At 45.3% G+C, this 24731-nt stretch overlaps 1 protein-coding gene across 1 annotated transcript in view; it reads left to right on the top strand.

Annotated features, from left to right (window-relative positions):
- Positions 1-15498: 15498 nt before the first annotated feature.
- LOC143797421 (uncharacterized) overlaps positions 15499-24731 on the top strand; it is an 81740-nt gene continuing 72507 nt past the window's right edge. The window contains exons 1-2 of the mRNA XM_077281069.1: positions 15499-15716; positions 18759-18851. Of these exons, the coding sequence (XP_077137184.1) occupies positions 18783-18851 (69 nt within the window). The 5' untranslated portion in view covers positions 15499-15716; positions 18759-18782. The remainder of the gene's footprint in view (positions 15717-18758; positions 18852-24731) is intronic.

Below are 24731 nucleotides of genomic sequence, written 5' to 3'. Positions count from 1 at the left end.
CTTTCCAGACACAGAAACGAAACTGCAGCTGTGAACTGGAACAAAATGCAAAAAACAAACAAGGACAAAAGTCCGACTTAGCTGGGAGTTGTCTAGAAGCAGGAACATGCACAGAAAGGCTTCTGATTACAATGTTGACCGGCATGGAAGTGACAGAGGAGCAAGGTTAAATAGCGACTCCCACATCCTGATGGGAACAGGTGAACAGAGGGGATGATGCACACAAGTTCAATTCCACCAGTGGCCACCGGGGGAGCCCAAAATCCAATTTCACAACAGGAGAGTACTGTACAGCGGCCTAGACAGCACTCAACTCTGCTCCCAGCAAATTCATAGGGGTATTGTCACTAACAATAAGTTTGTAAGCACCTTTTGGCTGTCTCGTGATTCTAGTCTTATTTGTTTAGTCATAGGGGCTTCAGTCGCTTGGCCCTCTACACTCACGCATTCCACAGTCTCGTCAGTAATCATGTCTGGCGTTATCAAGTCTTTGTGTACCACAGTTCCGGCTGCCCCAGTGTCAGTCAAGAATTCTGTCTCCTTCCCTCCCGGCATTGTTATGGTGGCCATCAAGGCAGGACCAGGTCCGGAGGGAACAAGAACAGGGCACACATTTGTTACTGGGTTGTCAGTTTCCTAGTCTGGAGGTGAAGAAGGTGGAAGATTGGTCTGAGTGTCCATTTTCTCCACAATTCCAGCACTTTACTGTTTCTAAGTCCTTAGGTCCCTTACTACGTCTCTACTGTTTTCCTTGTACTCCAGCATACATGACACGTCGTCTTATTGTCCTAGTTTGTTCAACTCCTTTTGGAACCTTCAGGTCTTTTGGATCTACATTTCTCCATTCAGGTCTGGCTCTCTGTACTGCGTCTCGTAAGCCTTTGGTCATACCGTCAATGAATGTATTTACCAATATTTTAACATCAAGTGGGTTTATGGGACTGTACCCCATGTCTGCCCATTTCAGCTGTAACTGTCCAAAGTACATCTCTACACTCTCTCCTTTTGTCACATCTGTAAAAGTCTTAATTATGTGTCCTAGTACGTCACCTGCTTTTGTGTTCACTAACTCTCTAGGTCTGCTCAGGTGTACTTATACATCTATCATATTGTCTTTGTCTGTAAAATGGAAAAGGTTGGTTCTCAGGGTCAGCCAATTGTTTTAGCGTAGCTAGCTAGTCAGAGGGCCTCCAGGGATAATACTCCTGTATCTGTTTTACCCTACCTAATGTGGTTGGTTCTCTGGTGGTGGGGGCTACTAGATGACCGGTTGGGGGTGACATGACATGCTGGTCTACAGCTCCTTCCCAAAAGGATTACTGTCAGCCTATTCCCAAAAGTTAATGTCCCCACTATCCACCAACCACGATCCTGTGTCAGCTTCTTAAGTCACTACATGTGATCTTGTCTGGACAGGATCCAGTGCAATTCTCTTAGGTCGGGTTGCAGCACAGATCATACAAGTATTTCTCCAGTCTGGGTTTGTCTGACCATAGTGTTTAGAAATCCATCTGTCTTGTCTGGGTCTCTGGTTATACAAAGGCATAACCGTAGCAGTAATGTGTCAGTCATAGTCGGACTTTTAAGCATCAAAACATTCATAATACACCTTACTTTCGTCCTGCTGCACTCTCTCAGACGCCATTTATTCACTTGCTATTTTCCTCCTTTGTCTGTGCCTTTTTGAACATCCAAACATCCACTCACTGGCATTTTTGCCTTTTTTCAATATTGGTCTCACGTCTTTCACTGCTTCCTTTTCTTCTCTGTCTTTTACAATCTGTATAGCGGTTCTGGATCCCATTGGGGGCCCTGTTGTGAATTTGGTTTCTGGGCTCCCCTGGTGGTTTCTGGTGGTACTGCACTTGCGTGCTTCATCTCCTCTGTTCACCTGTTTCCATCAGGATGTGGGAGTTTTCTATTTAACCTTGCTCCTCAGTCATTTCTATGCCGGCCAACAATGTTACCAGAAGCCTTTCTGTTGCATGTTCCTGCTCCTAGACTACTATCAGCTAAGTTGGACTTGTAGTCCTAAGTTTGTTTTGCATTTTTGTTCCAGTTCTCTGCGATTGATTATTTCTGAGGCTGGAAGCTCTTGTGAGCTGAAATTGCCACTCTGGTGTCATGAGTTGATATTAGAGTCTTAAAGTAATTTCAGGATGGTTTTGAAAGGGTTTTCAGCTGACTGTGAAGTTCCCTTTTCTGTCTTCCTACTATCTAGTAAGCGGACCTCAATTTGCTAAACCTATCTTCATACTTCGTATGTCAATTTCCTCTGAAATCACCGACAATATATGTGGGGGCTACTGTCTGCCTTTTGGGGAAAATTTCTCTAGAGGTAAGCCAGGTCTGTATTTTCCTCTGCTGGGGTCAGTCAGTTCTCCGGCTGGCGCTGGGCATCTAGGGATAAAACGTAGGCACGCTACCCGGCCACTGTTAGTTGTGCGGTAGGTTTAGCTCACAGTCAGCTCGAGTTCCCATCTTCCAAGAGCTAGTCCTTTTTGTATGCTTTACTATGTTCTCTTGCCATTGAGAACCATGACAGTTTGGCCGGCCTAGAAGGGTTAAAATAATTGGCAGAAGAAAGGAGAGAAAAGAACTCTGCAGATAATTTTTTTTTTTTTTTTTTTTTCCTGAGTTTGCTCATTAGTTGATTCACTTGCATCTCTGCTTACTGCAGCCTTCGTCTCTCTCTCCTTCTAATCCTTGAATGGTTCTGATTTCACCTGATTAATATGGATCCTCAGAGTTTAGCTACCGGTTTGGATAATCTCGCTGTGAAGGTTCAAAGTTTACAGGATTTTGTTATTCATGCTCCTATATCTGAACCTAGAATTCCTTTACCTGAATTTTTCTCCGGGGATAGATCTCGCTTCCAGAATTTCAAACATAATTGTAAATTATTTTTGTCTCTGAGATCTCGCTCCGCTGGAGATCCTGCACAGCAGGTCAGGATTGTAATTTCCTTGCTCCGGGGCGACCCTCAGGACTGGGCATTTGCTTTGGCACCAGGGGATCCTGCGTTGCTCAATGTGGATGCGTTTTTCCTGGCTTTGGGGTTGCTTTATGAGGAACCTCATTTAGAGATTCAGGCTGAAAAAGCCTTAATGGCCCTGTCTCAAGGGCAAGATGAGGCTGAAATATACTGCCAAAAATTTCGTAAGTGGTCTGTGCTTACTCAGTGGAATGAGTGCGCCCTGGCGGCGAATTTCAGAGAGGGTCTCTCTGATGCCATTAAGGATGTTATGGTGGGGTTCCCTGTGCCTACAGGTCTGAATGAGTCCATGACAATGGCTATTCAGATTGATCGGCGTTTGCGGGAGCGCAAACCTGTGCACCATTTGGCGGTGTCTACTGAGAAGGCGCCAGAGATTATGCAATGTGATAGAATTCTGTCCAGAAGCGAACGACAGAATTTTAGGCGAAAAAATGGGTTATGCTTCTATTGTGGTGATTCAACTCATGTTATATCAGCATGCTCTAAACGTACTAAGAAGGTTGATAAGTCTGTTTCAATTGGCACTTTACAGTCTAAGTTTATTCTATCTGTGACCCTGATTTGCTCTTTATCGTCTATTACCGCGGACGCCTATGTCGACTCTGGCGCCGCTTTGAGTCTTATGGATTGGTCCTTTGCCAAACGCTGTGGGTTTGATTTAGAGCCTCTGGAAGTTCCTATACCTTTGAAGGGTATTGACTCCACGCCATTGGCTAGTAATAAACCACAATACTGGACACAAGTAAATATGCGTATTAATCCGGATCACCAGGAGATTATTCGCTTCCTTGTGTTGTATAATCTACATGATGTGTTGGTGCTTGGATTGCCATGGCTGCAATCTCATAACCCAGTCCTCGACTGGAAAGCAATGTCTGTGTTAAGCTGGGGATGTCAGGGGACTCATGGGGACGTACCTTTGGTTTCCAATTCGTCATCTATTCCCTCTGAGATTCCGGAATTTTTATCTGATTATCGTGACGTTTTTGAGGAGCCTAAAATTGGTTCACTACCTCCGCACAGAGAGTGCGATTGTACTATAGATCTGATTCCGGGCAGTAAGTTTCCAAAGGGTCGTTTATTTAATCTATCTGTGCCTGAACATGCTGCTATGCGGGAATATATTAAGGAGTCCTTGGAAAAGGGACATATTCGTCCTTCGTCATCTCCCTTAGGAGCCGGTTTTTTCTTTGTATCTAAAAAAGATGGCTCTTTGAGGCCGTGTATTGATTATCGGCTTTTGAATAAAATCACGGTTAAATATCAGTATCCTTTGCCACTGCTTACTGATTTGTTTGCTCGAATAAAGGGGGCCAAGTGGTTCTCTAAGATTGATCTTCGTGGGGCGTATAATTTAGTGCGAATTAAGCAGGGGGATGAGTGGAAAACTGCATTTAATACGCCTGAGGGCCATTTTGAGTATTTAGTAATGCCTTTTGGTCTTTCAAATGCCCCTTCAGTCTTTCAGTCCTTTATGCATGACATTTTCCGTGAATATTTGGATAAATTTTTGATTGTGTATCTGGATGATATTTTGATTTTTTCGGAGGACTGGGACTCTCATGTCCAACAGGTCAGGAGAGTTTTTCAGGTTTTGCGCTCTAATTCCTTGTGTGTAAAGGGTTCTAAGTGCGTTTTTGGGGTTCAAAAGATTTCGTTTTTGGGGTACATTTTTTCCCCCTCTTCCATTGAGATGGACCCTGTCAAGGTTCAGGCTATTTGTGATTGGACGCAACCCTCTTCTCTTAAGAGCCTTCAGAAGTTTTTGGGCTTTGCTAATTTTTATCGTCGATTTATAACTGGTTTTTCTGATGTCGCTAAACCGTTGACTGATTTGACTAAGAAGGGTGCTGATGTTGCTGAGTGGTCCCCTGCTGCTGTGGAGGCCTTTCGGGAGCTTAAGCGCCGCTTTTCTTCCGCCCCTGTATTGCGTCAGCCTGATGTTACTCTTCCTTTTCAGGTTGAGGTCGACGCTTCAGAAATCGGAGCTGGGGCGGTTTTGTCGCAGAAAAGTTCCGACTGCTCCGTGATGAGACCTTGAGCGTTCTTTTCTCGTAAGTTTTCGCCCGCTGAGCGAAATTATGATATTGGTAATCGGGAGCTCTTGGCTATGAAGTGGGCTTTTGAGGAGTGGCGTCATTGGCTTGAGGGGGCTAGACATCAGGTGGTGGTATTGACCGACCACAAGAATTTGATTTATCTTGAGTCCGCCAGGCGCCTGAATCCTAGACAGGCGCGCTGGTCGTTATTTTTCTCTCGGTTTAATTTTGTGGTTTCTTACCTACCGGGTTCTAAAAATGTGAAGGCGGATGCCCTTTCTAGGAGTTTTGAGCCTGATTCCCCTGGTAATTCTGAACCTACAGGTATCCTTAAGGATGGAGTGATATTATTTGCTGTTTCCCCAGATTTGCGACGGGTCTTGCAGGAGTTTCAGGCGGATAGACCTGATCGTTGCCCGCCTGGTAGATTGTTTGTTCCTGATGATTGGACCAGTAGAGTCATCTCGGAGGTCCATTCTTCTGCGTTAGCGGGTCATCCTGGAATCTTTGGTACCAGGGATTTGGTGGCTAGGTCCTTCTGGTGGCCTTCCTTGTCGCGAGATGTGCGAGGTTTTGTGCAGTCTTGTGATGTTTGTGCTCGGGCCAAGCCTTGTTGTTCTCGGGCTAGTGGATTGTTGTTATCCTTGCCTATTCCGAAGAGGCCTTGGACTCACATCTCCATGGATTTTATTTCTGATCTCCCTGTTTCTCAGAAGATGTCTGTCATCTGGGTGGTGTGTGACCGTTTCTCTAAGATGGTCCATTTGGTTCCCTTGCCTAAATTGCCTTCTTCATCCGAGCTGGTTCCTCTGTTTTTTCAAAATGTGGTGCGCTTGCATGGTATTCCGGAGAATATCGTTTCTGACAGGGGAACCCAATTTGTGTCTAGATTTTGGCGAGCGTTCTGTGCTAGGATGGGCATTGATTTGTCTTTTTCGTCTGCTTTCCACCCTCAGACTAATGGCCAGACCGAGAGAACTAATCAGACCTTGGAGACTTATTTGAGGTGTTTTGTGTCTGCGGATCAGGATGATTGGGTTGCCTTTTTGCCCTTGGCGGAGTTTGCCCTCAATAATCGGGCTAGTTCTGCCACCTTGGTTTCTCCTTTCTTCTGTAATTCGGGGTTTCATCCTCGTTTCTCTTCCGGTCAGGTGGAGTCTTCGGATTGTCCTGGAGTGGATGCTGTGGTGGAGAGGTTGCATCAGATTTGGGGGCATGTGGTGGACAATTTGAAGTTGTCCCAGGAGAAGACTCAGCATTTTGCCAACCCCCGTCGTCGTGTTGGTCCTCGTCTTTGTGTTGGGGACTTGGTGTGGTTATCTTCTCGTTTTGTCCCTATGAAGGTTTCTTCTCCTAAGTTTAAGCCTCGGTTCATCGGCCCGTACAAGATATTGGAGATTCTTAACCCTGTGTCCTTTCGTTTGGACCTCCCTGCATCTTTTTCTATTCATAATGTCTTCCATCGGTCATTGTTGCGCAGGTATGAGGTACCGGTTGTGCCTTCCGTTGAGCCTCCTGCTCCGGTGTTGGTTGAGGGTGAGTTGGAGTACGTTGTCGAGAAGATCTTGGACTCCCGTGTTTCCAGACGGAGACTTCAGTATCTGGTCAAGTGGAAGGGCTACGGTCAGGAGGATAACTCTTGGGTGACAGCCTCTGATGTTCATGCCTCCGATTTGGTCCGTGCCTTTCATAGGGCTCATCCTGATCGCCCTGGTGGTTCTGGTGAGGGTTCGGTGCCCCCTCCTTGAGGGGGGGGGTACTGTTGTGAATTTGGTTTCTGGGCTCCCCCGGTGGTTTCTGGTGGTACTGCACTTGCGTGCTTCATCTCCTCTGTTCACCTGTTTCCATCAGGATGTGGGAGTTTTCTATTTAACCTTGCTCCTCAGTCATTTCTATGCCGGCCAACAATGTTACCAGAAGCCTTTCTGTTGCATGTTCCTGCTCCTAGACTACTATCAGCTAAGTTGGACTTGTAGTCCTAAGTTTGTTTTGCATTTTTGTTCCAGTTCTCTGCGATTGATTATTTCTGAGGCTGGAAGCTCTTGTGAGCTGAAATTGCCACTCTGGTGTCATGAGTTGATATTAGAGTCTTAAAGTAATTTCAGGATGGTTTTGAAAGGGTTTTCAGCTGACTGTGAAGTTCCCTTTTCTGTCATCCTACTATCTAGTAAGCGGACCTCAATTTGCTAAACCTATCTTCATACTTCGTATGTCAATTTCCTCTGAAATCACCGACAATATATGTGGGGGCTACTGTCTGCCTTTTGGGGAAAATTTCTCTAGAGGTAAGCCAGGTCTGTATTTTCCTCTGCTGGGGTCAGTCAGTTCTCCGGCTGGCGCTGGGCGTCTAGGGATAAAACGTAGGCACGCTACCCGGCCACTGTTAGTTGTGCGGTAGGTTTAGCTCACAGTCAGCTCGAGTTCCCATCTTCCAAGAGCTAGTCCTTTTTGTATGCTTTACTATGTTCTCTTGCCATTGAGAACCATGACAGGGCCCTGACTGCACACAGAACAAGTTGCCCATGGCTTCAACTTATTCGCTCAGACAACTCACCTGCAGAGTGAGTGTCAAGATTTAGAGGGAAGGCTATACCACCTCTAACCCGGGAAACCTAAAGGATGTAACGGGAAGGCTATGCCACCTCTGACCCGTTAGATCAACTGGCTAGAAAAGGCCCAGCTGTGTTAGGCCTCTGACCCACTAGCTCAGTTCCATGGACGGGAAGGCTATGCCACCTCTGACCCGTAAGTTGACTGTAGAAGGAAGGCCCAGTTGTTAGGCCTCTCACCTACTACATCAGCTGTGCAGTTGGCTACCCCCTTGTTGATTCTCAATTTGCTATATCAATCACTCAACTTGGAGCAGGTGAATCTTTTTACCAATCTTTCAATCACTTACAAGTTTCCTCTAAAATAGGCAGTTTCTTTACTTTTTGACTACCAACTTCAACTTACAGTATTCCTTTAAACTCAAATCTTACACTGTACAATACCAAGGACAGAGAAACTTAGAATGCAGCTACGTGCCCCCCTTCCTCTGGCCCACAGCACAGAGAGGAGAAATTACAAGCAATTAGCGCAGGGGCTCGACTCACCCCTCCCATCAGGTATTCAGTAGAGATAAGAGTTCAGTGTCTTAAGGTACAGTCACATTAAGCGACACTGCAGCAATATAGACAACGATGCCGATCGCTGCAGCATCGCTGTTTCGTCGTTGTGTGGTCGCTTGAGAGCTGTCACACAGACAGCTCTCCAGCGACCAACGATGCCGAAGTCCCCGGGTAACCAGGGTAAACATCGGGTTAGGGCCGCGCTTAGTAACCCGATGTTTACCCTGTTTACCAGTGTAAATGTAAAAAAAACAAACACTACATACTTACATTCCGGTGTCTGTCGCATCCCCCGGCGTCCGCTTCCCTGCACTGTGTAAGCGCCGGCCCTAAAGCAGAGCGGTGACGTCACCGCTGTGCTCTGCTTTACGGCCGGCCAGCGCTGACACAGTGCAGGGAAGCAGACGCCGGGGGACACGACAGACACCGGAATGTAAGTATGTAGTGGTTTTTTTTTTTTACATTTACAATGGTAACCAGGGTAAATATCAGGTTACTAAGCACGGCCCTGCGCTTAGTAACCCGATGTTTACCCTGGTTACCAGTGAAGACATCGCTGAATCCGCATCATCACACACGACGATTCAGCGATGTCAGCGGGTGATCCAGCGACGAAATAAGGTGCTGGCCTTCTAGCTCCGACCAACGATGTCACAGCAGGATCCTGATCGCTGCTGCGTGTCAAACACAATGATATCGCTATCCAGGACGCTGCAACGTCTCAGATCGCTATCGTTATCGCTGTTAAGTTGTTCAGTGTGAAGGTACCTTTACACACACAGAAACAGAATACAGCAGTTTTCAGACTTAATCTCTACAAAACATTCATCCTCTTGGAATTAAAAAGTTTCTCTATACAGGCAAATCACTGCACAACTTGAATAAGCTGATTCTGACCGCGTCCGGCCAAAACACATATAGACACATATAGAAACCTATCCAGTATCAAACCATACATAACACAGGTTTCACTGAATCTCAGATGTAATTAAATGTACATTAAAAATATCCACAACTCATTCATCCTGGACCCTCAACAACAGTTAGATAAGTAATGATACTTATGTGATAACTCATTCATACGTGCTCATTCAGGGATTGTTTTTTTTTCCTTTTTTCCTTTCACTTTTCAGTTGATTTTACAAGAAGAAAATCCCTTATCTCAATCACTCCACCTAATTCAGCTCATATTGAGTTGAATAATGTCTTCTGTCACATACAGAGGACCACACCTAACGGAACCCCTCATCAATCAGGGATTTATCTATTTATCCCTTATACTCATTTACTCACCTCTCATCTCATTCAGAGGTTCTCATAGACATACATACAAGGCTCACACAGCCTGCCTATTTTGCACTTTGGAATTAACACAACTCTATATAAATAAAACTGCAGCAGTGTCCACTGACACTCTGAAAGCATGAAAGCACTTTAAGGCCAAACAACAAAAACCACGGCCTTATACAAAAAACAGCTTCATATAATGTACTGCCAATCCAAAATGACCAAAATAACAACACTGCACAGAGCCTATCCCAGCTCTGTATTACACGCACTAAACAAATACACAAGCAATTAGGATATTGACAAATAATACAGATAACAATTATCACAATTATCATCTTATTACTCTATTATTCAACTCTCATACGGACATAAACAAACAAAACACAAAACTCACTGGTGATGTGGATTCTTTGAACCCTGTTGGCAGCCTTTTACCCAGAGGTATGGACAGATCCAGAAGAGAGATTGCAAGTGCAAAACAAATTGTAAGAATAACATTTCTCACCTTGCTGTAGCTGGTGTTTTGCATGTCTAGTCTCTCAGGAAGCTCCCACATACGGATTCCGAATAGGCTGGTTACACGGCCCACGTTGGGCACCAAAACTGTCGTAGCTGTTTTCATTCTGACCCAATGTCAGTACGCCAGATCACCAGTGAGAGCCAAATCAGGTAGTTACGCCCGTCATTTTACAAGCGCACTTGGAGACAAAAAGACACCTCACACATATCCTGTGAGCAAGTCACTTTTATCTGATGTAATGCAGCAAAAGGCAGTATTTTATACCATTTACAACAAATGTAACACACAATGTAATTCATGTAGCCCCCACCATCACCCAGGGTCATACTGACCTTTATTCCTCACAACGTACCAAAAACATGTTGTGACTGACTATTGAGAACATACATGATAAGAAGTGTAGTCTCCTTGAAGGGGAGACCATCAGATTACTGTGCTAACAGATTCTAGTAATTCTAGCAATTAAAGGCAAGAGGCACTTAAAGGCAACCTATTAACCCTTCTATATCAATAGTTAATAGCCGCAGGTGGATCGCGATTCCACATCAAAGTGGGGGATACTGCCATCGGACATACTATCCCGTCCAATAGCAGTAAGGGGTGAAGAATACCATCGGGTCGCACCATTGTTCCCGGTACCACAGCACTTGGTCTGACCAGTCTAGTTAACTGTAGGAGTTCCCAGTCCGTTTCGCACCAGACACGCAGGCGTCTTCCTAAATAACTGACCACCATCATGACAAAGCTGCCTTGCATTCCTCTGCTTTACCGGCAATTGTTACTCTTAGGCCCTGGATGAGCTGGGCCTTTTGACTTGAGAAACATTACGTGGCTCAACTGCCCTGTACAGGCTCTGAGGCCCTTCTTAATCTGATTGAATACACAAAATCCTTCTAGCTTACCCCAGTTGGTCCTCCTAATTTTACTTGTTTCTATCATCCTATCTTATTGCTGTCTTATACTATTGTGCCCCCCTCTAGTGGACTATCCTGAATACTACACTTTCCCTAGACAATATCATATGCACATGGCATTAGCTATCTTATAATACACATAACATTTAACAGTTATATACAATATGGCAGCAGTGCATGTTAAACACACCAGTTTCTCCGGGACGTAAAACACGGGCCAGGGTGCGGGCACAGCTAGTCCTTGTGCACCCCTTACAATAACGCTTGGCCAATGTGCCGTATCAGAACATTGACAACTACTAGCTAAGTACTCTTTTACTAACATCACACTCCTGATGAACCTCGGAAGAGGGGAAGCGCGTCGAGTTTGGGTCTCAGAGTTTATGAGTACCAGAAGGTCAAGAGTATTTTGCAATACTTTGTATGTATCCTTGTCGTATAACTTCATGATATGAGCTGTTTTTGCTCGCATGGAGTGTAAATCAATGAATACCAAGGGGCTAATATCTATAAGCAGTATGAGATCATAGAGTATTTTTGTATGGTCGTTATCAATACCCGCATTGTATAATATTAATATATGGGTTATCTGCTTTGGTCTTATGATCTGTAAGTATTGAAAGGCTATTGAGTAGCGCTTATAGGATAGACATTGACACCCTCATTACATATTATCATATGTGCTGTCTGCTCTGCGCCCATGGTATATAGACTCCTTGGTCAACTATTATATGAGCCTGAGCTTATTCAGGGCACTAAGAGGCAACAGAGCCTTTCTTGCAGGATTTCCATCTGTGCCCTTATTGCGCAGCACAATTGTATGGGCTAACTGCTTCTGCCCCTATGACATGTAGACTCCCTGTCTCATTTGATGTATATTCAGTCTGAGAGTGTGACCATAGGTGCTAACAGGCAATATAGCCATCAAATTATTTGTAACTGTGCCGGATGCTCTAATATAGGCCCTATCATACAAAGTGAGGTTATTAATCACTATATCTGGTATATATACAGTACAGACCAAAAGTTTGGACACACCTTCTCATTTAAAGATTTTTCTGTATTTTCATGACTATGAAAATTGTACATTCACACTGAAGGCATCAAAACTATGAATTAACACATGTGGAATTATATACTTAACAAAAAAGTGTGAAACAACTGAAATTATGTCTTATATTCTAGGTTCTTCAAAGTAGCCACCTTTTGCTTTGATGACTGCTTTGCACACTTGGCATTCTCTTGATGAGCTTCAAGAGGTAGTCACCGGGAAATGGTTTTCACTTCACCAGTGTGCCCTGTCAGGTTTAATAAGTGGGATTTCTTGCCTTATAATTGGGGTTGGGACCATCAGTTGTGTTGAGCAGAAGTCTGGTGGATACACAGCTGATAGTCCTACTGAATAGACTGTTAGAATTTGTATTGTGGCAAGAAAAAAGCAGCTAAGTAAAGAAAAACGAGTGGCCATCATTACTTTAAGAAATGAAGGTCAGTCAGTCCGAAAAATTGGGAAAACTTTGAAAGTGTCCCCAAGTGCAGTGGCAAAAACCATCAAGCGCTACAAAGAAACTGGCTTACATGAGGACCAGGTGAGCCATTGACGAGCGGGGCGCCATTGCGCAGGTATATAGGGGGCCAACCTCTGCTGGTAGGCAGAGTGGTTCAGCACTGTACAGGAGTAAGCACCTTCCTCTGGTATTTGTATCTTATCAATTGCAGTTTCTGGATGATGGTGTTTGGTTTCACGTTATGCAGGTTTTTAATATTTTATTGATATGAATTAAAAGTTACATCTCTGCATTACTAAGGCGCGAACTTGATGTCACCAGACAACACAAAGGTGAGATAAACCCCACTTGCCACCGCCATAGGGCAAGTGGGACGAGGGGGGCAAAGCACCAGAATTGGAGCATCTAATAGATTCACCTTTTCTGGAGTGGCTGCGAGCTGCTATTTTTAGGCTGGGGGAAGGGGAATATCCATGGCCCCTTACCAGCCTGAGAATACCAGCCCCAGAAGTCTGCTTTAGCTTGGCTGGTTGTCGCCATTTTTTTATTGAAATTAGGGGGGGGGAGGGGGGAACCCCTCTATTCTTGATAACCAGCCTTGCTGAAGCTGACAGCTGAGGGTTGCAGTCTCCAGCTGTGAGTTTTGCTTGGTTGATTATCACAAATACAGGGGAACTCATGCTGGTTTTTTTAAAGTTATTATTTATTGATAGCGCAGGCTGATAAGTACTCCTATCAGCCGCCACCTGCTCTCGCTGTTATTAGCGACAGCAGGCTGATGGGAGTAGTAGTGTCATCAGCCGACACCTGTGACTGTAGGTAAACTTTTTTACCTCTGGTCAGAGCTGTGAGCTCACAATGTCATCGGACAGAGTAGGAGCCGCAGCACTCTGACCCTCGGTAATGATCTTACTGCTGATAAGAGCCGCCGGTGTTTCTGCATAACAGCGCAAGAAACACTCGGTGTTCAGGGAGCAGAACTGGAACAATACTGGTGAAGTCTGTGCTCGGGGACCGTGCCCAAACAGTAGGGTTTGGGTTCATCCATCTCTACTCAGGTTCTTCCTGAGAGTGTCTTCAGCTGTGAACCATGCTCCCTTGTAAACACCATAGAAAACAGCAATACAGTAAAAGACCCATATCTCTGGAACCGCATGGCAGATTTTGAAAGAGAGAAAAAGTGGAAAAAAATCAGAAGAGCAGAGGGAACAAAATAAGAGCAAGAAGAGGCCACTTTTTACCTGGCGACAGGTCCGCTTTAAATGCATTGTATTATTTAAAATAGACAAAATAGAGCAATACCCCTCCATTCTTCTCCTAGTGGTGCCCAGGCCCCCTACTAGTTTTGTTTTCTAGTGGAAAGGCTTCATGTCTGTACAAGCAGAACTACATCTGTACATCCTGTTGCGGTTGTACGGCCTTGTACCGCTGCAGCCAGTCACTTGCCTCAACATTGATCTCTGCAGTAGCCACTGACAATCGTAGTAACATCTTGTCCACGTCTGAAAGAGAAGCAAGTAACCTGGTGGAGGATCGGCACCTTGTATGCTTTTTTAAAAATTAAAGAGAACCTGTCATCCCCAAAATGGAAGTTGAGCTAAGCCCACCGGCATCAGGGGCTTATCTACAGCATTCTGTAATGCTATAGATAAGCCCCCGATGTTACCTGAAAGATGAGAAAAAGAGGTTAGATTATACTCACCCAGGGGTGGTCCCGCTGCGGTGGGCGCCCTCAACAGGGCAGACAAAGTACGCCTGCGCTGGAGCCGCAGCGTGAAGACAAGAGGACGTCATCGTAAGAAGATAGGAGGCCCCGGACCGCGACGCCCATGGGATCGGATCGCCCGCCCAGGTCAGTATAATCTAACCTCTTTTTCTCGTCTTTCAGGATACATCGGGGGCTTATCTACAGCATTCCAGAATACTGTAGATAATCCCCTGATGCCCGTGGGCTTAGCTCAACTTCCATTTTGGGGGTGACAGGTTCCGTTTAAGACTATATTAGGACACTTTTATCCTTTTCCTCCATGATGTAAAATAGGACGTCATGTAGAAGATGCAGATCATAGAGTGGGCTCAGGAACTTGGCCAGCTCCTTAGCGCTCATGCAGACATGCTTGGAACTTGGTCTGGGCACAGGTCGCACAATGCACAGACTGTCCACAGGTCTCCTACCTTGAAACCGACAGTCTCATAGGCAGTTATGACTCAAGTGAGTTCAGGTTGTGAGACAGCCAGCACTCATCGGGGCAAGCTCTAACCATTAATTAAATGCCGATGTTAATCAAGGATATTATCAGCACTTATCCGTTTGGGGTGTCCTTTCCAGCAACGATTGCCCCTTGTGACGGCAATTTTGGATACCCCTAGGTTGTCACTGTCACATGTTTATATCACCTAGGGGGGGACTAAAAAATAAAGGGAAAAATAATAATAAATGTTTAACCCCTTCTCGAAATGACATGGATTTACGTCATATGTTGTGTCCCTGCCTCAGATGCAGGCTCACAAGCCGAGCCCGCACATGACAGATGACTCGGTCAGCCATCATGTGCCTTTAACAGCCGCGGGTGGAGAGGAGCTTGGCCTGTGGCTGTTAACTCCCGCTGTCAATCACTGACAGTAGGACTCGACATGTGATGGCAGGGGTGTGCGTAACTCCACGCTCCCAGCGAACCGTGGGGCAAAGATGGGTGGACCTGACAGCCGGAGGTCTGCTGATGACGGCTTGTGGCCGGTGGGCTGCTCCTCATTGTCTTTATACCTAGCAGCACTGAAGTAGACACAAGAGATCGGACGATCGCGGTTTCCAGTCTCCTAAGGGGACAACAGAAAAAAAAAGCAATTGAGGAAGTGTGCTTTTTATTTTTGCAATTCCCCTGCACTTGGCATTTTTTCTCATTTTCCAGCGCACTATGCAGTAAAATGGCGTCATACAAAAGTACAACTCGTCACACGGCCATAATGGCGGAGAAAGGAAAGCGATACAGCGCTGGGGAGAAGAAAATGGAACCTGAAAACCGGAAAACGGCCAGGGGGTGAAGGGGTTAATGTATAGTCACATAGTGGGAACATAAGAAGAAACGGGGGAGGCGGGCGCCGGCCCGGGGGACCACAGCACTGGTCGCCATAGTAACCGCGCTGCTTTCTGGCACCGCTGCACAGTACGTCTCTCCTGCCCTGACTGGCGAGGGGGACCGCAGCGTGCCGGTGTCCTGGTAACAGCCGATCACGTCTCCCCTCTCATTGGCTGGAGGAGTGGGCGCTGCTCGTGGCCGTGTGACGTCACGTCCTGTTTACCGTCACCGGAGGTAGAGGACGGCAGGTACGGTAGGAGGTGAGGAGAGAACGGCGGCGGCAGTGACCCCGGTGCGGTGCGGAGTGCGGCCCCTCCGTGCACTGTGTGTGCAGGGGAACCAGTCACCTCTCCCCCCGCCCATCACTGCACAGGGCCGCTGTACGGGGCGGGGGCGGGGGCGGGCTGTGGCCACTGATCCAGCTGACGGACAGCCACACAAAGGACAACACATGTGTCTCCTGCAGGAGAACAATAGTGGGGTGATGACAGGCTGCACACACCCACGGCCTGTATAGTGTGTATATACTGTGTATATATATATATAGCTATGTGTGCACGCAGGGATTTCTACATACACTGTACACACTATCCGCACACTATATATAATACCGTATATACGCACACACTATATATATATATATATATATATATATATATATATATATATATATATATACACGCACACTATTTATCAATACGCACACACTGTATATGCACACTATATGTAAGCGCACACTATATCGCTAATATATAAAGCTGAATATGTGTGTATGTATGTATGTATGTGTGTATGTCCGGGATTGGCATCTGCACCGTCGCAGCTACAGCCACAAAATTTTGCACAGTCACACGTCTGGACCCTGAGAGCGTCATAGGCTATGTTGTGAGGTGAAATTTCAACCCTGCACGTCACCAATTTTGCCCCTATCTACATAATGGGGAAAAAGTGAAAGGAAAAGTGTTGGAGGCAAATTGACAGCTGCCAGATGTGAACAAGGGGGACTTAAAGAATGAGAGCGATGGCGCCAAAGAGTATATACTGTACAGTTGCTAAGGTGGGGCCCCGACATGGGATACTCACCACACCACCACGGGGATATGAACACACATACAAAATGCGCCACACACTACCACGTGCTTGAACACATATACCACCCTCAGCGCACATTTCACCACACACACACCAACCTCGCCACATAAAAGTCGAAACACAAAAGTCGCCGCGCAAAACTCGCCACGTGCAAAACTAGGCTCACGCAAAACTTGCCACACGTGCAAAACTCACCTCATGGAAAACTCGCACACGCGGAAAAATTGCCACATGCACAAAAGTTGCAACACAAGCAAAAGTTGCCTCACACAAAACTTGCACATACTCAAAAGGCACCACACATAAAACTCGCCACGCGCAAAACTTGCTGCACACAACTTGCTACACTAACCTGTCACATGCAACTCGACACACAAAATGTTGCTACACGCATGTCGCCACACAAAACTCATCTCACAAAAGTCGCTACATGCATGTCGCCACACGCAACTCAACACACACAACTTGACACATGAAACTCGCCCTAAAACACACACAAGTCTGGTATTGTCCTTCAAAAATAAAAATCTGATTAATAAGCAGACAAACTACAGGAGTAACAAATGTACCATATAGGAATCCGGCAGCTGTCAGTCACATGACCTGTCTATTATGTGTATGTGTGAGCTAATATATACTGCCAGGGGGGAGGGCTTCCTGTTGGCTGGGGATTTATCAGGCTGCCAATAGCAACCAATCACAGCTCAGCTTCTATTTTGCTACAGTTAATTAATCTGAGCTCTGATTGGTTAATATAGGCAACAAAGACATTCTCAGTATAACAAAGCTAATATATGTTGTGAAATTCTTCTATTAGCTTAGTTTTTTGCCTTTTAATAATTACATTTCTATCTATCTGTTTTGTGGTTTTTGTGTGCAGAATAAATTTTTAACACATTCTATTTTGCTAACAGCAGTTATGAACCTGGGCGAAGCCGGGTAGTACAGCTAGTGTATTTATAAATACACAATATACACACACACACACACACACACACACACACACACACACACACACTATGCGCACACTATATATGTATGTTTATAAATACTCACTATATAATATGCACACACTGATCAGAACGATTAGGCTGTGTTTCCACGTTCCCATAAAGGCAGCGCTTTGAACCCAGCTCCACCCACAGTGCAGGCCCCTGTTGTCCGCGCGGTGATTCCGCATCTGTTCATTGAACACATGTGGAATCACCGCATCCTATACATAGAACAGTACTATTTATCTTGCAGACACTGTGCGTCTCCACAAGATCAATAGACATGCTGCGGTCTATAAAGACGCGCCGCATGTGTGTATACGCAGGTTTCCCACCAGAGATTTTGTACGCATAGTGGATATGGGATTTCATAAAATCCCATCCACTATACTGTAACATCTGGCCGCTGCGTCTGTACACAGCGTCCAATCCGCAGCAGATACGCCATGTGGAAACATACCCTTTCGGCAACACCAGACATTAAGTTTTTTTAAACTTTAGTCATGAAAAAAATCAGATATTTGTGAAATAGAAATTGTCGCTGTTTTCCAAGGCCGCAAAGTTTAGATTTTTCAGTTGATGGAACTGTTATGGCTTATAGTTTGCAGGCCACAACAATGTTTTTTATTGATACTTTTTTATATTTTGGGATAGGTGTGACATTTTGACTACTTTTTACAGTTTTTTTTTTTTTTTTTTGTGTGTGTATTTCAGCAACCAATTGCAAATTGTGAAACCAGAGAAACCCCTGCAAACACAGTGAGAACATACAAGCTTGCTGATCTGTGATTGCTGGCACTCTCACCGATTGGCAGAACGGAGAATTTGTTTCCTAGTTATGAAATTGAGCGACAGGTTGGATGCCCAACCGCCAGCCCTATTCATTGTCTATGGGGCTGCCAGAGAACGGAGCGCTGCACTCAGCAGCCCCATACGGAATACATGGAGCGGCGGGCCAGGCTGCACCATCCTATGTCTGTGATAAATGTTGATTGGTGCAGGTCCCATCAGTCACACCCCCATGATTGAGAAATTATCCCTGCTCAATCCCTTTAATTGGAATACTGTCATTTTTGGTTTTTTTTGCCAAGTTCTATCATGGAAATTCTCTTGAATACTGTTTTATTTCTTGATTTATGACATATTGGGCTTATTATCTATTTTTTCTTCTTTTTGTATGTTTTTATCATTTTTCATGTATTTGTTGGCATTTTACAGAATGTCCAGATAAAGAACGCAACAATGAGAAAGTTAAAGAAGAGACTTCCATTAAGGAAGGCCCTGAAAGAGAAAAAGAAAAAATCTCTGCAGGTAATGTCCATTTTGTTTCATTCATGTGACAACAAGGAAAACGCAGTAGCACAAAAACAAAAAAAATCAATTTAGTCCTTCTACCAACTTACAGCGTCTCCATGAAATCTTTGAAATAAAGTGATCTCACCACTGGCTGTGTCTAAAGGATTCATTCCTGGGAAAAAGCCTTACTTCTGTACCAGGAAATATCTTTATTAAACAGCATGCATGTAAGTACTTGGATAAGAATAGAGTAATTAACCAGAGCCAGCATAGGTTTGTATCAAACAAGTAAAGCCAGACTCATCTAATTTCGTTCTCTGATGGAATCACTGACTGGGTGGATCAGGGAAATGCGGTAGATATCGTATATCTCGACTGGGAGTGACAAGGCTACTGTTAGGGGGATTCATCACTGGCTCAGAGTGATGATAAATGGTGGTGATAAATGGTTGCACCTCCAATTGGAAGATTGTTTCAAGTGGGGTACCACAAGGCTCTGTCCTGGCTCCAGTGTTGTTAAGCATTTTTATAAATGATCTAGATAAGGGAACTGAAGGTAAACTAATCAAATTTGCAGACAATGCAAAGATAAGAAGGATAGCTTAAAGGTACCGTCTCACAGTGGCACTTTGGTCGCTACGACGGCACGATCCGTGACGCTCCAGCGTCGCTCCATTATCGCTCCAACGTCGTAGACTGCGGTCACACTTCGCAATGCACGGCGCTGGAGCGATAATTTCATGACGTATTTGCGATGTAGAAGTCGTACGGGACAGTACGACTTCCACCCATTACATCGTATACAATATCGTGCACACCTTTGTTACACGATGCGATCATGCCGCCACAGCGGGACACTTGACGACGAAAGAAAGTTTCAAACGATCTGCTACGACGTACGATTCTCAGCGGGGTCCCTGATCGCAGTAGCGTGTCAGACACAGCGAGATCGTAAGTATATCGCTGGAACGTCACGGATTGTGCCGTCGTAGCGACCAAAGTGCCACTGTGAGACGGTACCCTAAGGTACCGTCACACTCAGCAACTTTGCAAAGATAACGACAACAATCCGTGACTTTGCAGCGTCCTGGATAGCGATCTCGTTGTGTTTGACACGCAGCAGCGATCTGGATCCCGCTGTGCCATCGCTGGTCGGAGCTAGAAGTCCAGAACTTTATTTCGTCGCCAGGTGGGCGTGTATCGTCGTGTTTGACATCAAAAGCAACGACTCCGGCTGTTTTTGACATGGAGCTAACAACCAGCGAGAACGAGAAGTGAGTCGCCGTTACGTCACTGGATCGCTCCTGCATCGTTCTGGAGTTGCTGTGTTTGACGTCTCTACAGCGACCTAAACAGCGACGCTCCAGCGATCTAGTTTAGGTCGGCTCGTTGTCTATATCGCTGCAGTGTCGCTGAGTGTGACGGTACCTTAACACTAGAGAAAACAGGATTCAGAAGGATCTAGATAAGCTTGAACAATGGTTAGTGACTAATAGAATGGTATTTAACAGAAATGCAAGATTACATCTAGGCAAGAAAAGCAAAAATTACCTCTACAGAATGGAAGGAATAGAACTAAGCAACAGCATGTGTGAAAAAGACTTGGGTTTACTAATAGATCACAGACTGCACATGAGTCAACAGTGTGATGCTGCAGCAAAAAAGTCAAACACAGTTCTGGGATGTATTAAGAGAAGCATGCAGTCTAGATCACGTGAAGTAATTAGTTCCCTCTCATGATCAGTCCTCATCTGGAATACTGTGTCCAGTTCTGGTCACCACATTTTAAAAAGACATTGAAAATCTGGAGCAAGTTCAGTGAAGAGCTAACAGGATAGTGAGCAGACTGCAAAATATGTCCTACGAGGAACGGTTAAAGGATCTGGTAATGTTTATAGCAAACCTGTCATCAGGATATTGCTAAGTAACTACATGAATTGTCAGGTTGGCGCTGTTACACTGATTAAAATGATGCCTGGGTTGAAGAAATCTGTCATGTTGTTATTGTTTAATCTTTATTTGAAGTTTTGAGTTAATGAGATGTTCGTGCTTCAGATCGGCCTGTGGGCGAGGCTTTATTGGTGCTCTGGCCTCATCGTCATCCTTGTGGACGACAGGTCACTGGACCTTCACTGACCTGCCTCCTATTTTAAATACTGCGCTTGAGCAGCTAGTGTTGTGGTCTTTATAAAAAAAAATTTGTTAACTACAGCAAAATGGCACTGGAGCAGTAGCATCTATCACTTGCCTGTAAATGCTTCTACACATGGCCGACACCATTTTGCTGGAATCCACAATGAAGGACAGCATCCAATCCAGGTGAAGTCTTAAAAAACGTTTCCTTTATTTGCCAAATGCAACGTTTCGACCACAGAGGTCTTTTTCAAAAGACCTGAAAAAGACCTCTGTGGTCGAAACGTTGCATTTGGCAAATAAAGGAAACGTTTTTTAAGACTTCACCTGGATTGGATGCTGTCCTTCATTGTGGATTTTGGTATGTACATTTTCCATGTGGTCCAGTGGAACTAGGACTTGCATCTACAGGTCTGTTGTGCTGTCAGCCACCCCCTATTACATTTTGCTGGAGTCTATTTTTTTTTTACCCCAACAAAATGTCCATGCGCAGTAGAATCTATAGGCAAGCGATGGTGGGTGGTGCTTGCGCAGATTGAGAGAACTGCTTGCCTATGGATTCTACTGTGCAGACACCACTGCTGGAGCCATATTTTTGTACCAATAAAAAGTTGGGCTCCAGCAAAATGGTGGCGCATGCGCAATAGCATCTGTAGGCAAGCAATAGGTGCCATTTTGCTGCAGTTAACTTATTTTTTTTTTTCGTAAAGACCCCGATATTAAATACACAAGCACAGTATTTAAAATAGGAGGCAGGTCACTGACCTGTCACTTAAACCCACAAGGATTAAGATGAGTGCAGATCATGAAAAAAAAAACCGCCCACACCCTCCCCCAGGCCACCCATGGAGCCCATCACAGGCTAGGCCACCCATAGACCCCACCACAGGCCAGGCCACCCATAGACCCCACCACAGGCCACACCGGATTACGAAAATCTCATTAACTGAAAACTGCAAACAGATTAAACAACAACCACAAGACGGATTTCATCACCCAGGTATCATTGTAATCAGTATAACGGCGCCGACCTGACACGGTCTGTAGGTTACTGTGCACAATCTTGCTGTCAGGTTCCCTTTAACTAGCAAAAGAGAAAGCTAAGAGGAGACTTAACGGGAACCTGTCACCAGATTTGGCAGATACTAGTTACGGCCACTGCCTTTCAGGACTTATATACAGCATTCTATAATGCTATAGATAAGCCCCAAACCTGACCTGTAAGAGAAGAAGAATAACTTTTATAATACTCACCTGCGGGGCTGTCTGGCACCTCCCATCCTCCTTGTTTGTGTGGATGATGTGTCCCTGGATCATCCGCACAGTCTGCTCGGCACCACACTCCTCCGCAGGCACACTTGTCTTCCCTGTTGAGGGCAGAGCAAAGTCCTGTAGTGCGCAGGTGCTGGGCCCCTCTGACATTTTCCAGCACCAGCGCACTACAGGACTTTGCTCTGCCTTCAACAGGGAAGACAAGTGTGCCTGCGCAGGAGTGTGGTGCCGAGCAGACTGTGCGGATGATCCAGGGACACATCATCCACACAAACAAGGAGGATGGGAGGTGCCAGACCGCCCCACAGGTGAGTATTTTAAAAGTTATTTTTCTTCTCTTACAGGTCAGGTTTGGGGCTTATCTATAGCATTATAGAATGGTGTATATAAGTCCTGAAAGGCGGTGGCCGTAACTAGTATCTGCCAAATCTGGTGACAGGTTCCCTTTAATAGCTGTCTACAAATATCTGTAGGGATGTCACAGTGTAGAGGGATCATCGGCATTCTCATTTGCACATGGAAACACGAGAAGCAATGGAATTAAACTGAAAGTGAGAAGATACAGATTAGATATTAGAAAAAACTTTTTGACAGTGAGGGCGATCAAAGAGAGGCGGTGAGTTCTCCTTCAATGGAAGTCTTCAAACAGAGACTGGACAGAGATCTCTCTGAGATGGTTTAGTGACTCCTGCATTGAGCAGGGGGTTGGAAATGATGACCCCGGAGGTCCCTTCCAACTCTAACATTCTATGATTCAAGTCTATAGGTCTGAGTTGCAGTACCAAGCATGGCCCACTGACAAGTGGGGCACAGCTTCATAAATGCTACTTTTATCTATTCTCACACACCCCCTTTTAGGAGTCAGTCACACCCAAAATGCATATTAAATGGACAATACAGTGTTGTAGGGGTCATGGCTAGTGTTGAGCATTCCGATACCGCAAGTATCGGGTATCGGCCGATATTTGCTGTATCGGAATTCCGATACCGAGATCCGATACTTTTGTGGTATCGGGAATCGGAATCGCAAGTTCCCAGTGTATGGTTCCCAGGGTCTGAAGGAGAGGAAACTCTCCTTCAAGACCTGGGATCCATATTAATGTGTAAAATAAAGAATTAAAATAAAAAATATTGATATACTCACCTCTCCGGAGGCCCCTGGACATCACCGCTGGTAACCGGCAGCCTTCTTTGCTTAAAATGAGCGCGTTCAGCACCTTCCATGACGTCACGGCTTCTGATTGGTCGCGTGCCGCTCATGTGACCGCCACGCGACCAATCACAAGCCGTGACGTAATTCTCAGGTCCTAAATTCCTAGAATTAGGAATTTAGGACCTGAGAATTACGTCACGGCTTGTGATTGGTCGCGTGGCGGTCACATGAGCGGCACGCGACCAATCAGAAGCCGTGACGTCATGGAAGGTGCTGAACGCGCTCATTTTAAGCAAAGAAGGCTGCCGGTTACCAGCGGTGATGTCCAGGGGCCTCCGGAGAGGTGAGTATATCAATATTTTTTATTTTAATTCTTTATTTTACACATTAATATGGATCCCAGGGCCTGAAGGAGAGTTTCCTCTCCTTCAGACCCTGGGAACCATCAGGGATACCTTCCAATACTTGAGTCCCATTGACTTGTATTGGTATCGGGTATCGGTATCGGATCAGATCTGATACTTTGCCGGTATCGGCCGATACTTTCCGATACCGATACTTTCAAGTATCGGACGGTATCGCTCAACACTAGTCATGGCCTGTGTAACAATCATACTATCACTGTACCTGTTGGTAGTTCAGTACCTAAAAAAAAAACACTTCTAATTTGTATGCAGATAAGGTTGCTTCGCTGCACCCATGGCATGGCTAAGGCCGAGGTCAGACTTGCGTATGCAATGCGAGAAACTCGCATCAATACCCAGCACTGCTGCCAGCGCTCGGGGCCGGAGTGTGCAGCTGCATAGAAATACACGCAGCCGCACACTCCAGTCTCAAGTGCCGGCGGCAGTGCCCGGTATTGATTCGAGTTTCTCGCATTGGACACGCAAGTCTGACCCCGGCCTAATAGATTGGTGCACACCTCATTTACATATTGAGACTTTCCCTTTACACTTTACACATGCTGCGCCGATTCTTTGGAATGCACTACCTAGGTTAATACGATTAATCCCCAATCCCCACAGTTTTGAGCGTGCCCTAAAAACTCATTTGTTCAGATTGGCCTACCACCTCAACGCATTAACCTAACTATCCCTGTGTGGCCTATTAAAAAAAAAACAAAAAAACATAATCAGGTTCCTCTCATCATGTTCTCATACACTTTATGCAGTTAATAGCCCTCTGTGCCTGTACTGCTACATACTTAGGCAGTTACCTGGTTCATGCAGCTTTACATGAACACCCGAGCCTTACACTATGGCTGGTCCGAATAACTAAAGCAATTGTTACTATCCACCTCTCGTGTCTCCCTTTTTCCTATAGTTTGTAAGCTTGCG

Source organism: Ranitomeya variabilis, chromosome 1, assembly GCF_051348905.1.
Source record: "Ranitomeya variabilis isolate aRanVar5 chromosome 1, aRanVar5.hap1, whole genome shotgun sequence".
Classification (NCBI taxonomy): domain Eukaryota; kingdom Metazoa; phylum Chordata; class Amphibia; order Anura; family Dendrobatidae; genus Ranitomeya; species Ranitomeya variabilis.
Note: the sequence above shows the minus strand (reverse complement) of the source record. Positions and strands in the feature narration are given on the sequence as shown.